Here is a 16,472-nt window from a genome sequence, read left to right as displayed (position 1 = left end):
CAACTGATCTAGGACTGGTTTTGTTGTGAAGCTCCTATTCATTCATGTTAGAAGTGTGGGGATAACAGATCTCAAGTCAGTTGTCAAAAGCAAAAAATATCACATGGCTCAATTTGAATCCATTTAAGATGCATCCCTCCATCCTACCTGCCATGGAGTCAATACTGACACAATTGGATAGATGACAGCAGGGTTTTCATCAAATAATCCAGTCATGTCAGATCAGTACTTGTCCTACTTCATGGGAAGGAGTGATGCCTGTTGTTCTAATATGAACAGGGCCACTGAATCCAGCCTTCTCTCTCCCCAGGAGCTGATGTCCTCTCCGGCAGGAAACCGATACTCCGAGACAGACAGCCAATCAGAGAGGGTCCAGAACAACAATCACAACGGGCCAGGTTGGTCTCTCAAACTTTGACCACAAAGGACAGAGATTGGATACCTGGGGCCGTATGTATAAGGCATCTCAGAGAACGAGTGCTGTTCTAGGATCAGTTCCCCCTCTCCATGTAATCATATTCACTGGGATCTAAAAGGCCAAACTGATCCTAAATCAGCACTCCTACTCTGATACGTTTGATACATATGACACCTCACCATTTGAAGCTGTGGTTCTCTGTATGTGACTGCTGTGATGAGTATCCTTGCCTGGGACCTGAAGAGTTGCATTGGGTTTTTTAGTGGGATAATGCACTCTTATGGTGTGCAGGAAACTCGTGTTCGAACCCTGCCGCTTACATAGATTTGGAACATTTAATGGGGTGTTGGTCACTCCTATAGCAAACTAATATACCCTCAGAAACACTAAAAGTCCAGGCTGCTAAGTTAAGGGCACAGAAAATATTAAGTGTGAAATGTAAACTCTGGTTTCAACCATTGCAGCCATTATCAGAGTAATAACAATCATATAGCCTATTGATAGCGCTGGTAACATTGAAAGCAGTTGATAGCATTTGTCTCCCCATAGCAGACATTGTATTCTGTCTTAAACCTATTGAATGTATTTTCTTTAGTCAACCAGGAGGAAAGTCAAGTCCTAGAAGTTTGCTCCAATACAAGGAGGTAGGTACTAGGATAACATTGTCACCAAGATGCAGTGAATTGAAGTGTTTGTAAGATCATTGAGACAGCCAGCTGAGATGTTTGAGAAGTATGCTGCATTCCAAATGGACCCTGGCCCCTGTCTACTACCTAGACACTACTGTAGATCTGAGAGGATTGGATAGGTGGACGCAATATGGTGACATTTCCACCTAACCAATCAGAAGGCAAGATGACTCTATTACGCTTATATCTTTCCAATCACCTCCAATCTACAGAGGTAGCTAGGTTGTAGGGGGCAGGCTATGGGTCGGTTTGGAATTCAGCAATAGTCTGCTTTACATTGACACTCTTGATCCCTGAAACCATCAGGTGTGCTACAGAAGACATGGCCACGGAGTCTGGGGCGGACTCCACTACACAATGCGCCCAGCCTGAAGGTATGAGCAGTTTTTAACAGAGAAAGAAATAACCATCTGAGACATGTCTCTGAGATAATATACTGTAGCTGTGTAAGTTTTGAAATGCTCCATCAATGCTCTTGTTAGAAACTGTGCCAGTTTAGGCTGTGCCACTTTTTCGTCATCACCAGGTCAGTATTGCATTTCATGATTTTGAGCTGTGCATGTTTATGTTGTGTGTATTTTAGGGGGAGTGTTCAAGTTAGATTTTCTGGAGCTTTCTGAGAGCCAGGGTCCAGGTGACGTGGTGGGGAACAGTCAGGAGGAGGAGGGCCCTACTGCTGCCCAGACAGACAGCCAGAGACACAACCAGCCAGGTAACAATACTAACTTCTCTTTACTTCTCTTGACTCCATGGTCGTGTTTAGTAGGTGGAAAACCATTTTAAACGGGGAGAAACAGGGTGGTACTACCTGGGTCGTATTCATTAGGCAACAAACTGAACTTCTGAGGAAAACGGAAAGGAACTACCTGAACTTGTCCAGTAAGAAATTAGCTTTTATTTCATTTTCTGTTGCAAAATGTTTTGCTACAGTGTGCCTAATGAATATGACCCTGAACATGTTCATGAAGAATAAGAACACAGACATATTTTTATTTTACATTGCAAAATGTTTTGCTGCAGTGAATTGGACCCAGTTGAAATGTTGACCAAAGTGAAACATATTTTGTTGACTTGTCATTGTTTTGTTGTCACTAGGTGAACAGAAGAACACAACCAGGGGCTTGCCTTCAGGCAGTCAGGACAGAAAATCCAAGAGGTGAGAATATCCATATCCAGGATGCGTACCTACAAGATCATATTTAGTCATAAAGCCTCCGTGTACCACATGGGCTCGAGAGTCGAGCTTTAAAGGTCCAGTGCAGTCCAAAATATGATTTCCTGTATTTTACATACATTTCATTATTGTCTGGTTTGAATAATACCGAAATTGCGAAAATTATGATGATGCCCTTTTAGCGTAAGTTGTTTGAAAAGGCCGCCTGAATATTCTGCCTGTTTTGGTGGGATGAAGTTTTCACCTGCCTGGTGACATCACCAGGCGGTTAATTAGTTAATAGACCAATAAGAGTTCCAAACCTCTCTACCATTAACAGCTAGTTTTCAGTTTTCCCCTCCCAGACAGTCCTAGCTGGGAAATAGCTTTTTTCTAAAAAGCTATTTTTGTTTCTTTGACCATTTTAATTGAAAACATTCACAGTAAGATACTTAATTGTTACCCAGAAATGATTTGATATTGAGATAAAAACGGCTGCATTGGGCCTTTTTTAATAAGAAGGGCTGAATCTGAACATGAAAAGTGCACACCTTAATTGGAAGATTCACATGAATCACACATTGATGTTAGTGGGACATTGGTAGTCATTTTATAAAGCTAGGATTCGGCCCCAAAATGATCGATCCATACCTCAAAGATTTACACATGCTAGTTCTGTTGCTCAATCCCAAATCGACTCCTAGACAATATCTTATGCACCTGTGGAGCTCTGGGAAGATTTGATAGATGTAAGCAATATGGTAATGAGTCTAACTTGCCCAATAGGCTAGGTGGAATGTTCACCATATTGCTTTACACATCAACGTCTCTCAGATCTCCAGAAGTAAATAAATGGTCTAAGCGTTGATTTGGAATTGTGCATTAGTTAAATAAAGTGTCTGGTTCTTGCCCCAGGTCGGAGGTGAGCTCTAGCAGCTCGTCGGAGCCCCTGGGTCGTGCCGGCCGGGAACTGAGTGTCCAGGCTTTGCTCCACTCCCAGGGCCTGCAGGCCTCCGAGGACCAGGATCCCAAAGGGGACGACTCTGAGCTGCTGTCCTCTCAGGAGGACCTCTTCGACACTGACAAGACAGGTGGGCCGTCCATCTATCCACCCAACTATCTGTCTGTGTTATAGACATATACTGCCAGGGCTTACAGCACTTCTCCAGTTTGAGCAGCTCTTGTTGGAAGGGTTAAAACCAGTGTTGTCTGTTGTTCACAAAACAATTTGAAGGCGAGCAGAGTCACTACTGTTATCAACAGTTGACATGAACAATTGATCACAAAATTAACAGATGATAATGGAGTTCCCTCTCTCTCTGTAGGCACAGGGGTGGACAGCACAATGTCAGAGGCAGAGAACCAAGGAGTGCCCACCCTGACCCCTGCCCACACCCTGCGTCTGCTGCACCTCTCTGGGCAGGGCACCCTGGTGCAGGAGAGCCTCTCCCAGTAAGACCTCTCTTGCCTCAACACTATACTGCACACTCCCACTGAGTTGCAGGGATGCAAACTAGTCACCTTTAGGTGAGATTCGCCGTTTTGAAGCCAAAATAGGTGACCTACATGATTCTTATAGATCAGATGAGGGGGGGTTGGATCACTACTGGCTGTAACGATCGAGTGATGCGCGTTTGGAGCAATACTGTCTGTATCCAAGGCTCAGCAGATCGTTTACATAACAATAGAATGCAGCGCAGCACGCGACTGAAGAAAGAGGAGACAAACAATTGACTAGTTACAGCATCAGCGCGCGCTCTGGAAAGGCAGCGCGCCAGTTCCAGCAGCGCGCCCCTTGAACGAGAAAGAAGAGGTACGTTAGGCGAGAAGCCTGACCACGGAGACTGGGTGAGAAGGTGATGAAGCGTATTTCATGAGCTCTAACCGGAAAACAACTGGCATTTGGAAAGTTTGAGGTGAGGGAGAGAGTGTGGTGGAATAAGTATTAGTATTGTTATGTATCTTGCTAGCTGGATCGAATTATCCGTTAGCTAGTGTTACCTTTCTTTCCTCCCCTCCAGACCGTAGTCTAGCTCCAAGGCCAGAGCAATGTATGGATGCTCTGGGGTAATTCTCACATTTGGGGATCTTATCCTCTGCTAATGACGTGTTAGCCTGGAATTCCACTTAAGTAGTTAGCTTTTATTAAAACTTGTACATCATTTGAGGTAGTCCGAATGACAAAATAAAATAGTGGGCAAACGGAGCAAAACAGTCCGGCTACATTTACATTTAAGTCATTTAGCAGACGCACTTATCCAGAGCGACTTACAAATTGGTGCATTCACCTTATGACATCGGCTACATCCCCGTCACACACAATTACATTCAAAACCGAAAGTTAACTTACTACGTTACCCATAATGCACGTCTGTGTTTTAAAGCTCTACCCCTACTTTACCAACACTAGCCAGAGAAATATTGAGCAACATTAGTCAACTCATCTGATCAAGCAATTGAGTTTCTGGTGTGAAAATGAGCTTGCTAATAAAGTCAGACAGCTAACGTTAGCTAGCTAACATTAGTAACCTAACCAATTCGCTATAGTATCAACTGATATTCGACTCCTTGCCGTTCCTCAAATTATAACGCGTTAGTTGCTTACTGGACCCTGGAAATCTGTGTGAAATGTTAACTAATGTTTCCCCTCTACAGTATGTGGTTAATTTTTCCCTCTCACTTTTCCTGGCACATTGTAGAACAGATGTCCACAGGCAGAAAGTGTATAATGTAACACTATTCAGTGTAGCCCAAAGATATTGTTTTTGTTGTGTTGAACTTGACAGTAACACATGTGTGTGTGAGTGAGGGAGGATTATATATTTTTTTACTCGGTGAAAGTTATTTTTGCACACGTAACCTTGATCACTTGATCGATGTATATATTGGCCACTATAATAGAGCAAAAATAAAATGAAACAAACAGGCATTATATTTCTACTTTAAGAAGATTTTTTTCCCAAGTGCAATATTTATACTGATCATGTAGATCATATTATTTGTTGTTTTTAATTAGTTAAAACCTGCTTTTCCCCCTGACAGGGATTTTTTTTGCATGTTTTCAGTGCAAATAAAAAGTGTCACCTTTTTGGGCCCATCACGAGTTTGCATCCCTGGAGTAGTTGCCCTGTTGTTTGCCCTGGGTTGTGTTCAGTAGGACAATAGGAAAATCTGTATTCCAATTGGTCAAGTTGAGGTAGTACTTTACCATTTCAAAACGTTTTGTCCCTACTGAACATAGCCAGCGATTTATTTTTTGTCCTCATCAGAGGAAGAATGATTGTTGCATTCATCTTTGCCTTCCCTTCCTATAGAAACTCTGAGTTTGTAGCACCCACCCAGGAAAACTTGAGCCAAACACCTTTCATCGTCCCCAATTCACCGACAGGACAAGAAAATGAACTGGGTAACTAAACTTTATTTTATCCAGTTGACATGTCAGTTGTTTTAGTTTCTATTCTGAAAAATAGAACTCAGTGATAGACTTCTGGTAACCCCGCAGGTGCCGACGAACCAATGGACACGTCTATGCCTCCGGAGGCCCAATCGGATGGTAAGGAGGAGGAGCCAATGGACATGGACCCAGCTCCTAAGTCACACCCCTTGGCATCCACCCCAGTATCCCAGAACTCCCCAGGTTTTGTGTTGGAGAGGACCCTCTCTCTGCCTACCCAGCCTGAGTTCTCTCATGTACGTATCTTTAATCCATTGACCAGATAGTGGGGGAAAAATAGATTCAGTTAGCACTGAACTCAATGGCCGTGTCCGGTTATCCGTTTTTGCGTATTAAATAGTAGGCTGTTTGGGAATGTGAAAAATATCATGTTTTATAGTATGAGTCATTTCGAAAATGTAGTTTGCTTTAAATTCCTGGATGTCATGCGCATGGCTTTTCATGTAGTAGGAACTCAGACCAATGTGTGTTTGACAACAGCTGATAATCATGTAAGGGTTTGGGCTGTACCAAAATGAAAGCATGGTGGGGAACAACCAAATTGTGCATTAGATGACGTCTTCTCAGTATGGATGAGCCTAGTATTCTTTTTTTGACAGTTTAGTCATTTAGCAGACACTCTTGTCCAGAGTGACATACAGTTAGTGGATTCATCTTAAGATAGCTAGGTGGAACAACCACATGTCATAAGTACATGTTTCCACTAAACCACTAAAATTCACAGATTTTAGTGGTTTAGCAGACACACTTGTCCAGAGTGACTCACAGTATTGAGTGCATACATTTTCCTACTATTATTTTCTCCTACTAGTCCCCTCGTGGCAATTGAACCCACAACCCTGGCGTTGCAAGTGCTGTGCTCTACCAACTGAGCCACATGGTACCACATAAATGGAGACCAGGGATCTACCCTTATCTCTCTTTATTCTTCCCTTATTATGGATTATGTTGGTTTATTATGATGATCAAGAATCTCATTATTCAATCAGGTTAAGTCCTATAGGTTCATAAAACACCAATTTAGTTTCTTCTTTTTCCCTTTCCAAAGGATGTATTTGTCCCAACCCAGAGCCAAGAGGCTGGAAGCAGTAGCATAGCTCCACAAGAGACGCACAGCAGGAAAGTGACATCATCATCCCAACCCACAGCACTGGATTCAAGCTCACCCAAGATGGCCGCTGCACCCGCCCAGTCCAAAGCACCCACAACAACTGACCGAGAACACTCTGTGACTGATTCTTTCCAACTGGAGCTGTCTGTGAATACTCAGAGCTGTAGTCTGGCCCAGCAGGCTTCCATGCAGGCTGGGGGAAGGATGTCGAGGAGGACAGTCAGGCTACACAGATAGAAGAAGGTCTGGACGGACGCCTACGGATAGACACCAGTGACTCTGTGATTTCACGTAACAGCCAGAAGAGGGAAAGTAACGGGGTCCCCTCTGACTCAAAAACACCTGCCATTTTGCCTAAAGTTCCTCAGGTGCCTGACTTACTGAAGACTAGTGGGGAAAGTACCAGGAGAGAGGAATGTAACACTTCACAGAAGTCTGACACGCACAAACAGACAACCTTGAATGTACGCAACATGAATATAGGCGACGATGGTATCAATGTGACGAAAACAGAGAGTTCTCAGAAGCAGGATGCCAAGGCCTCTTCCCCCTCTCCTTCCTCCCAACAGAAGCTTGAAACCATAGACTTATTCACCCCTAGCAGCTGTGTGCAGGAGACGCCTTCTTCCTCGAATAGCGCTGCCTGTAGTTTAGCCTCCCTGTCTCAGTCTCAATCCCAGTCTGTTTTCCCACAGATGTCTCACGTGGGATCAGTGAAGGCTCTCTCTCAGAGTCCAGGTGTTTGTGTAGACTCCAGAAGAGATGGAGGAGGAAGGAGAGACATAGGAGAAGCAGGAGGAGGGGGAAGCCCGACGAGCTCACAGAAAAACAGGGACCCGTCTAAATCCATACAGTCTTTATCGCAGGAGCGTGGAGGCACTGCTACCAACAGCCCAAAGGAGAAAAACAAAGCAGATGAAGAAGGGATGGAGGAGGGGGGAGAGAAGCAGCACGACAGCACGTTGGGGCCCGAGGGCTCAGGCCTCTATCTGTCTCTCTCTCAGAGCCAGGTGCTTTCTCCAGAGCCCATGGAGGAAGAAGAGGAGGAAAAAATAGGGAAGTTCCCTGTCTCGCACTCCAGGAGCGAGGGAGGAGTAGGAGAGGAGGAGAGCTGCAGCAGCATCATTGTGCTGGAGGAGAGTGAGAAGGGCTCCCAGCTACTGGAGAAGGAAGTGAAGTCGCCGTCTAACATGGGCACGTCTCAGCCAGTGGCAAGCCGGCGGGGGTCAGTGTCGTCCAATGGCACAGGGTCACAGCTAAAGGACACCCAGCTGGTACCAATCGGACTCACCCAGGCTGATAAGGAAGGGTCTAGGGAAGCAGAGGGGCTCAGAGACAAGAGCCTCAGTGACAGCTCTGGAGGTGAGAGGCCTCGATGCCTGTGGATATATCAGGTGACTCAATAGCATTTCCTTGATTCCTTGTGTCCTCTCTTCTTTCTTTCCTTCTCAAAACACATTGTAGGAAAAGATCAGAGGGGAGGAACCTCAGACCTTCTTCCCTCACCTCCAATGTGTTTTGAGGAGCGAGGACACAAGGAAATGATGAAAGACTAAGAATCCATGAAGTAGATAGAAGTTTGTTTTTGTCCAATATATTGTGTGTAGACCGAGGTTGGGGGATGGGGGGGCACAGGGTATGTCTGTGATGGGGGATGGGGGGAACACCAGGGGTATGTTTGGGATGAGGTGGAACACCAGGGGTATGTTTGGGATGGGGTGGGGTGGGAACACCAGGGGTATGTTTGGGATGGGGTGGGGTGGGAACACCAGGGGTATGTTTGGGATGGGGTGGGGTGGGAACACCAGGGGTATGTTTGGGATGGGGTGGGGTGGGAACACCAGGGGTATGTTTGGGATGGGGTGGGGTGGAACACCAGGGGTATGTTTGGGATGGGGTGGGGTGGGAACACCAGGGGTATGTTTGGGATGGGGTGGGCTGGGAACACCAGGGGTATGTTTGGGATGGGGTGGGCTGGGAACACCAGGGGTATGTTTGGGATGGGGTGGGGTGGGAACACCCGGGGTATGTTTGGGGTGGGGTGGGAACACCAGGGGTATGTTTTTATTTCTTTCTTTTATTTATTTCACCTTTATTTAACCAGATAGGCTAGTTGAGAACAAGTTCTCATTTACAACTGCGACCTGGGCAGTGTGAACAGACAACACAGAGTTACACATGGAGTAAACAATTAACAAGTCAATAACACAGAAGAAAAAAAGAGTCTATATACATTGTGTGCAAAAGGCATGAGGAGGTAGGCGAATAATTACAATTTTTGCAGATTAACACTAGAGTGATAAATGATCAGATGGTCATGTACAGGTAGAGATACTGGTGTGCAAAAGAGAAGAAAAGTAAATAAATATAAACAGTATGGGGATGAGGTAGGTAAATTGGGTGGGCTATTTACCGATAGACTATGTGCAGCGATCGGTTAGCTGCTCAGATAGCAGATGTTTGAAGTTGGTGAGGGAGATAAAAGTCTCCAACTTCAGTGATTTTTGCAATTCGTTCCAGTCACAGGCAGCAGAGAACTGAAACGAAAGGCGGCCAAATGAGGTGTTGGCTTTAGGGATGATCAGTGAGATACACCTGCTTGAGCGCATGCTACTGGTGGGTGTTGCCATCGTGACCAGTGAACTGAGATAAGCCGGAGCTTTACCTAGCATAGACTTGTAGATGACCTGGAGCCAGTGGGTCTGGTGATGAATATGTAGCGAGGGCCAGACGACTAGCGCGTACAGGTCGCAGTGGTGGGTGGTATAAGGTGCTTTAGTAACAAAACGGATGGCACTGTGATAAACTGCATCCAGTTTGCTGAGTAGAGTATTGGAAGCTATTTTGTAGATGACATCGCCGAAGTCGGATCGGTAGGATAGTCAGTTTTACTAGGGTAAGTTTGGCGGCGTGAGTGAAGGAGGCTTTGTTGCGGAATAGAGAGCCGACTCTAGATTAGATTTTAGGGGGGGGGGTGGCTGTTGGAGTATCCAGGAGGAAGGCATGGAAGGGGTGGTGGGGAACACCAGGGGTATGTTTAGGATGGGGTGGTGGGGAACACCAGGGGCATGTGTGGGGTAGGTCACCAGGGGCATGTGTGGGATGGTGGGGTTGTTCAAAAACGTGTATTTTTTCTTATTGATTTAACAGCTTTTGAAGTGATTCAATAAATAAGTAGACCCCCCCATGTGCTTGCTTGCTGACCACTGATAGCTGAAAGATTTGATAGATTTTCATCTAGTTGCTTTCATGTGTCAGTGTCCCTTCAGATCAGTGGCCATGAAGGGAAGGCGGTGATAAAAGACTCAGCCAACTCTATTGAATTCAAAGTGTTTTGTCCCTGCAGTAAATCCATTGGGCTACCATGGCTATATAAGCCTGTCATCATTTCAGTCTGTTCAGAGATCGTAATGGTTTTTGTTTGTATTAATATTTGTCCTCTGCAGAGATTCCATTCCACTTCACTCTCCCCAAAGAAGGCGAGCTGATTGGCCCTCGTGTGAGTGCCACTCCCCCTCTGATCAGCCAGTTGAAGCAGACACCAAGACACAGCACTCCGATTGGTGGGTTCCTCCCCCTCAAATACTATCAACTGGCTCTCTCCATAGCCAGCTTTACCATGTGAACTGAAGCAAAGTATTCTAACCACCAACCTATATAGTCTCACACATCACTTCACACTCACTCTCTATCCCACACACACACACACTCACACTCGCCCTCATACATCAACACACACTCACCCTCTCTCTCCGATTCACCCACTCAGGTACACACACACACATACTCTCTCTCTATGTCGCACCCACCCCCTTTACACAAACAGTTGTTCTCCCAGTCACCTCACCTCATCATTCCAATATCATGGTTCCCTAGTAGGATCCCCCAGAGAGGCTCTAATCTGAGCCAGATTACATCGTGGTGGTCGTCGGCTCTTTTTGTTTTCCTCAGACATGACTTCCTTCTCTGAGAAGTCCGCGGCGGTGGGTGATGTTTCCACGGAGACGGCGATGGCGACCAGTGAAATCACGGCAGGGGAGAGTGGCGAGGACACGGCCGACGGGGCTGATGGGAAACTGAGTTTGCGGATGAAGCTGGTGACCCCTGTGGAGGAGGGCAGCTCAGAACACTTCAGCCTGCAGAGTAAGAGCTGTTATAGGCTGATTATTAATGTGTTATTACCGCATTCAAAGAACAGAAATAGGACAGCACTCCGGTAAATAAACTTAAATTGACATTTTTATTGCCGCACGAACGTTTGGGGTATGAGCCCTTCAGCGTGCAAGGCAATGGCAATCAATGTCACAACAAGACCACACAGGTGGGTGTAATTCTAAATTGCCAGTCAGTACTGGCCCAGTGGAGATCCCAGCATAGGGAGCTGTGGGGGAAACATGACAATCAAATAAAGATCCACAATACAAAGACATTATGGTGTCATTACCTAAGTGTTTGGCCTGTTTAGAATCTAGAAAAGACAAGATAAATAACATTCCTCATTAAGGCCTGCTGGGTTACCATGTAATTACCAATGGAATAGGAATTATAGCTGTTGTAGTGGTTTATATTCCAATGCCTGTTTCTAAACGTGATATGACCATGTATGTGACCTATTTGTTTGCCTATGGATGTTCAAGACATCTGTATGTTATTTTCTTGTGAATCTGTGTGTTGATACCATGGAGGGACAAGGGACTATCTTTCAGATGGTACGGTGGTCCATAGAAAATGCAAACAGCATTAAACAATATCCAACAACTGTGTACATAGAATTAAACGGGTTTCATATGACTACTGAAGCGTATCCATTGATGTATAGAAATGTGACATCTGCTGACTCTCACACCTTTACTGCAAGAATAGACGTCTCAGTTTGTTTGTTCATTTCTTTTGTTCAACCCCCCAAAACGCCAAATTAAACACTTTTCTTTTCCTCCCAGAGCCACCGCAATCTGACGAGGAAGGCTCTGTCTCCAAGGTTACCACCGTTGTCAAGGCTGTAACCAGGTAACCCGCTTTGGTTTCTATGCAAGGCAGCCCGATTTCAAGCTTTTTCCCCTGCCTGGGATTTGACTGTGTCCCAAATTGATTTTTACATCTCATTATCACGATTCAGCTTCATTTAATATTATTTTGTTTACATTTTAGTAATTTAGCAGACACTCTTATCCAGAGCCACTTACAGTAGTGTGTGTGCATACATTTTCATACTTTTGTCATACTGGGATGCCTTTTTGTTCACAACTCTGTACCCCAAATAAGAGCACTGTTGAGAATATTATAGAATAATGTGTATATATACAAAGATGCTTAATACAGTATGTTACAACCGTCATTGAAAGATCATGGCTGACATTTGCATTTATTTGCATATATTTAAATGTATTTACGTATACATGTATTACCTGACTTTGTCAGGTCATTTGGTTTCCATGGTTTGTATCAAATCAAACCAAAGTTGGTCACGTGCGTCGAATACAACAGGTGTAGACCTTACAGTGAAATGCTTACTTACAGGCTTTAACCAATAGTGCAAAAAAGGTGTTAGGTGAACAATAGGTAGGTAAATAAAACAATAGTAAAAAGACAGGTTATATACAGTAGCGAGGCCATAAAAGTAGCGAGGCTACATACAGACACCGGTTAGTCAGGCTGATTGAGGTAGTATGTCCATATGGTTAAAGTGACTATGCATATATGATGAACAGAGAGTAGCAGTAGTGTAAAACGGGTTGGTGGGTGGCGGGACACAATGCAGATAGCCCGGTTAGCCAATGTGCAGGAGCACTGGTTGGTCGGCCCAATTGAGGTAGTAGGTACATGAATATATACAGTGGGGCAAAAAGTATTCAGTCAGCCACCAATTGTGCAAGTTCTCCCACTTAAAAAGATGAGAGAGGCCTGTAATTTTCATCATAGGTACACTTCAACTATGACAGACAAATTGAGAAAAAAATCCAGAAAATCACATTGTAGGATTTTTAATTAATTAATTTGCAAATCATGGTGGAAAATAAGTATCTGACCTCCCTATAGGCTATCTTGTCGGTGTTCACTGTTGTGTTATCTGCAAACTTAATGATGCTGTTGGAGTCGTGCCTGGCCATGCAGTCGTGGGTGAACAGGTAGTACAGGAGGGGACTGAGCACGCACCCCTGTGGAACTCTAGTGTTGAGGATCAGCGTGGCAGATGTGTTGCTACCTACCCTCACCACCTGGGGGTGTCCCGTCAGGAAGTCCAGGATCCAGTTGCAGAGGGAGGTGTTTAGTCCCAGGATCCTTAGCTTAGTGATGAGCTTTGAGGGCACTATGATGTTGAATGCTGAGCTGTAGTCAATAAATAGCATTCTCACATAAGTGTTCCTTTTGTCCAGGTGGAAAAGTGGAGTGCAATAGAGATTGTATCATCTGTGGATCTGTTTGAGCGGTATGCAAATTGGAGTGGGTCTAAAGTTTCTGGGATAATGGTGTTGATGTGAGCCATTACCAACCTTTCAAAGCAGTTTGTGGCTACGGACGTGAGTGCCACGGCTCTGTAGTCGTTTAGGCAGGTTGCCTTTGTGATCTTTGTCTCAGGGACTATAGTGGTCTGCTTGAAACATGTTTGTATTACAGACTCAATCAGGGACATGTTGAAAATGTTAGTGAAGACACCTGCCAGTTGGTCAGCACATGCCCGGAGCACATGTCCTGGTAAACCGTCTGGCCCCGCAGTCTTGTGTATGTTGACCTTTTTAAAGGTCTTACTCACGTCGGCTACGGAGAGCGTGATCACACAGTCGTCCGGAACAGCTGATGCTCTCATGCATGGCCTCAGTGTTGCATGCCTCGAAGCGAGCATAGAAGTGATTTAGCTTGTCTGGTAGGCTTGTGTCACTGGGCAGCTCGCAGCTGTGCTTCCCTTTGTAGTCTGTAATAGTTTGCAAGCCTTGCCATATAAGACGAGTGTCGGAGCCGGTGTAGTATGATTCAATCTTAGCCCTGTATTGACGCTTTGCCTGTTTGATGGTTTGTTGTAGGGCATAGCAGGATTTCTTGTAAGCTTCCGGGTTAGAGTCCCGCACCTTGAAAGTGGCAGCTCTACCCTTTAGCTCAGTGCGAATGTTGCCTTTAATCCATGGCTTCTGGTTGGGGTATGTACGTACAGTCACTGGGGACGACGTCCTCGATGCACTTATTGATAAAGCCAGTGACTGATGTGGTGTGCTCCTCAATGCCATTGGAAGAATCCCGGAACATGTTCCAGTCTGAGAAAAACAGTCCTGTAGTTTAGCATCTGCTTCATCTGAACACTTTTTTTTATAGACCGAGTCACTGGTGTTACCTGCTTTAATGTTTGCTTGTAAGCAGGAATTGGGAGGATAAAGTTGTGGTCAGATTTACCAAATGGAGGGAGAGCTTGGTACATGCCTCTGTGTATGGAGTACAGGTGATCTAGAATTTTTTCCCCCTCTGGTTGCACATTTAACATGTTGATAGAAATTTGGTGAAACTGATTTAAGTTTCCCTGCATTAGTCTCCAGCCACTAGGAGCGCTGTCTCTGGGTGAGTGGTGAGTGCTCATCCTTTTACCATGCACAGTTGAGTTGACACTCGGGTTATGAAAGTAGTTTTGAATTCGCTGGGGGGTTGCTGGTGTCCGTATCCTAGATGCCGACTCCTGCTGTTTTGCCTTCTAGTAAGGGACTGCTCAGGGTGTCTCCGCGTGTGTGTCTCAGGGGGTTTGGTTCTAGTATAAAGACACATTTCCGTTCTTCCCCAAGGAAATGGAGAATAATGCATTGCAAGGCAATTTCATGACATTTTATTGGCTTGTTGTATGACCAGTGTTCCTGTCCCCAGCCCCCTGCCCAGCCCCTCTGTGTTCAGCAGGGTGAGGGAGGCCCACAGACAGGTGATGGAGGACCAGGCCGAGGCCCATCCCAGTGACCCTGGAACCCCTGTCAGGTAAACAACGCGTATGGCCTCTGACATGGGTTGTGTTCATCAGGTCAGTGTGGCACATCATTTTAAAAATGTTGCGCAATGCAAACCTTAAAACAAGCGTTTCTTAGTGGACAAATTTGGATTGTAGGCTACCTCCCAGTTTCAGACTGATCTCTTCGGATGCATGAGAAGGATAGTTCTTTTCAGCACGCCTTCAAAAACTAAGGTTTGTCTCTGAGCATTTGGTGCCAACCTGAAGTATAGTCAGTTGATTCCCAGTATAATAGCTCTCCCTGCTGGCTGAAATGACAGCCTAGTAGTAACACAAGCCTAATGTCTATTGTGGCCTCAGAGTATCCCTTCTGTTTTAAAGTCCTGTAAAACTTCAATTAAACCTAGTCTCAAATAGTAGCTTGTCCATTTTAAAAGCCGGGCAGTGGCACACATTTCAGCAAATATACGCCTGTTTCAAATAAACGCTGGGTCTAAATTAATTGTTTACAAGGTTACGATGACTTATTTACAAGGTTTCATGTTTGATTTGTTACATTGAATAATTCAGTAATGACTTGAAAAATGTACGTCAGTCATCTGTTTTTATCAGCATTAAGAAACTGCTATCAGCATTAAGAAACTGCCGTTGGCTGCTAACAGCTGAGAACTGCTAGCTAACTGGCAAACACAAAGACAGTCAACTCCTGGAGTACAGAACCCTAGAAGTCAGCTGATCCCACACTAGTGGCGAAAGTAAGAACTGCCAAAATTGCACAGTCAAATAGGAGAATAATTATATATTTTTTTCTCAAAATAGAGGCATACTAAGACAGAAATGTGACGGTGTGTAAATGATAACACATTAGTGCAGAAAATGAAGAACATTTATTAAAATGCTAGAAGTGAATTAACTATGCAAGTGAGCAAAAGCTGTGTGCATTATTAAGGAAATAGTTGTTTAGCTCAAATAGTCGCCTGTCTCTAAGTGCCTGTTGTGTTGAGTGATTTAAAGCAAATAAACACCCATGCTATTAATTAGAGTTTCTCTGTATGAGATAAACAAGGGACATTAATTGTCTGCTCCAATCTTGTGTCCATTTGACCTTGACAGCCCTCTACCTGTCCTGGTATATCTTTAGAATTCAGGAAGTAGGTTGAGTGTGTGTGCGTGCGTGTGAGAGAGACCTACTTCTCTGCTATTTTGGGTACCATTCATGCCCCCTTAGAGAGATGGAGTCTCTGTTTGGTTTTGTCCTGTCGAGGTGTTATAACAAGGTCTTTTTCAAGATGTCCACACAACACACCACAGCCCTAGTTGGACCTGCTTCTCGGTCCTCCCATTACAGGACTACAGAGGCAATATTGAAACCTTTATTAACATTTGGCAAAGGATGATATCAGCCGTTCTGTAAGTTTATATACATTGCCTTCAGAAAGTATTCAAACCCCTTGACTTTCTCCACATTATGTTGTGTTACAGCTTGAATTTAAAATTAATTAAATGTATCTTTTTTTGTCACCAGCCTACACGCAATACCCCATAATGTCATTAAAAATTAAAAGCTGAAATGTCTTGAGTCAATAAGTATTCAACCCCTTTGTTATGGAAAGCCTAAATAAGTTCAGGAGTAAAAATGTGCTGAACAAGTCACATAATAAGTTGCATGGACTCACTCTGTGTTCAATAATAGTGGTGAACATCATTTTTAATGACTACCTCATCTCTG

At 44.5% G+C, this 16,472-nt stretch overlaps 1 protein-coding gene across 1 annotated transcript in view; it reads left to right on the top strand.

Annotated features, from left to right (window-relative positions):
- The window catches only part of LOC124035413 (TP53-binding protein 1-like), a 32,082-nt gene that overhangs the window by 1,245 nt on the left and 14,365 nt on the right, over positions 1-16,472 (top strand). The window contains 15 exon segments of the mRNA XM_046348863.1: positions 311-398; positions 1,014-1,062; positions 1,414-1,481; positions 1,691-1,819; positions 2,203-2,263; positions 3,176-3,351; positions 3,586-3,712; positions 5,575-5,666; positions 5,763-5,950; positions 6,763-7,031; positions 7,064-8,187; positions 10,272-10,388; positions 10,777-10,968; positions 11,766-11,832; positions 14,668-14,772. Coding sequence (XP_046204819.1) covers positions 311-398; positions 1,014-1,062; positions 1,414-1,481; positions 1,691-1,819; positions 2,203-2,263; positions 3,176-3,351; positions 3,586-3,712; positions 5,575-5,666; positions 5,763-5,950; positions 6,763-7,031; positions 7,064-8,187; positions 10,272-10,388; positions 10,777-10,968; positions 11,766-11,832; positions 14,668-14,772 — 2,852 coding nt within the window.

This window comes from Oncorhynchus gorbuscha, linkage group LG05 (assembly GCF_021184085.1).
Source record: "Oncorhynchus gorbuscha isolate QuinsamMale2020 ecotype Even-year linkage group LG05, OgorEven_v1.0, whole genome shotgun sequence".
Lineage (NCBI taxonomy): Eukaryota > Metazoa > Chordata > Actinopteri > Salmoniformes > Salmonidae > Oncorhynchus > Oncorhynchus gorbuscha.
The sequence above is the reverse complement of the archived record's forward strand: the minus strand, read 5'-3'. Positions and strand labels throughout refer to the sequence as shown.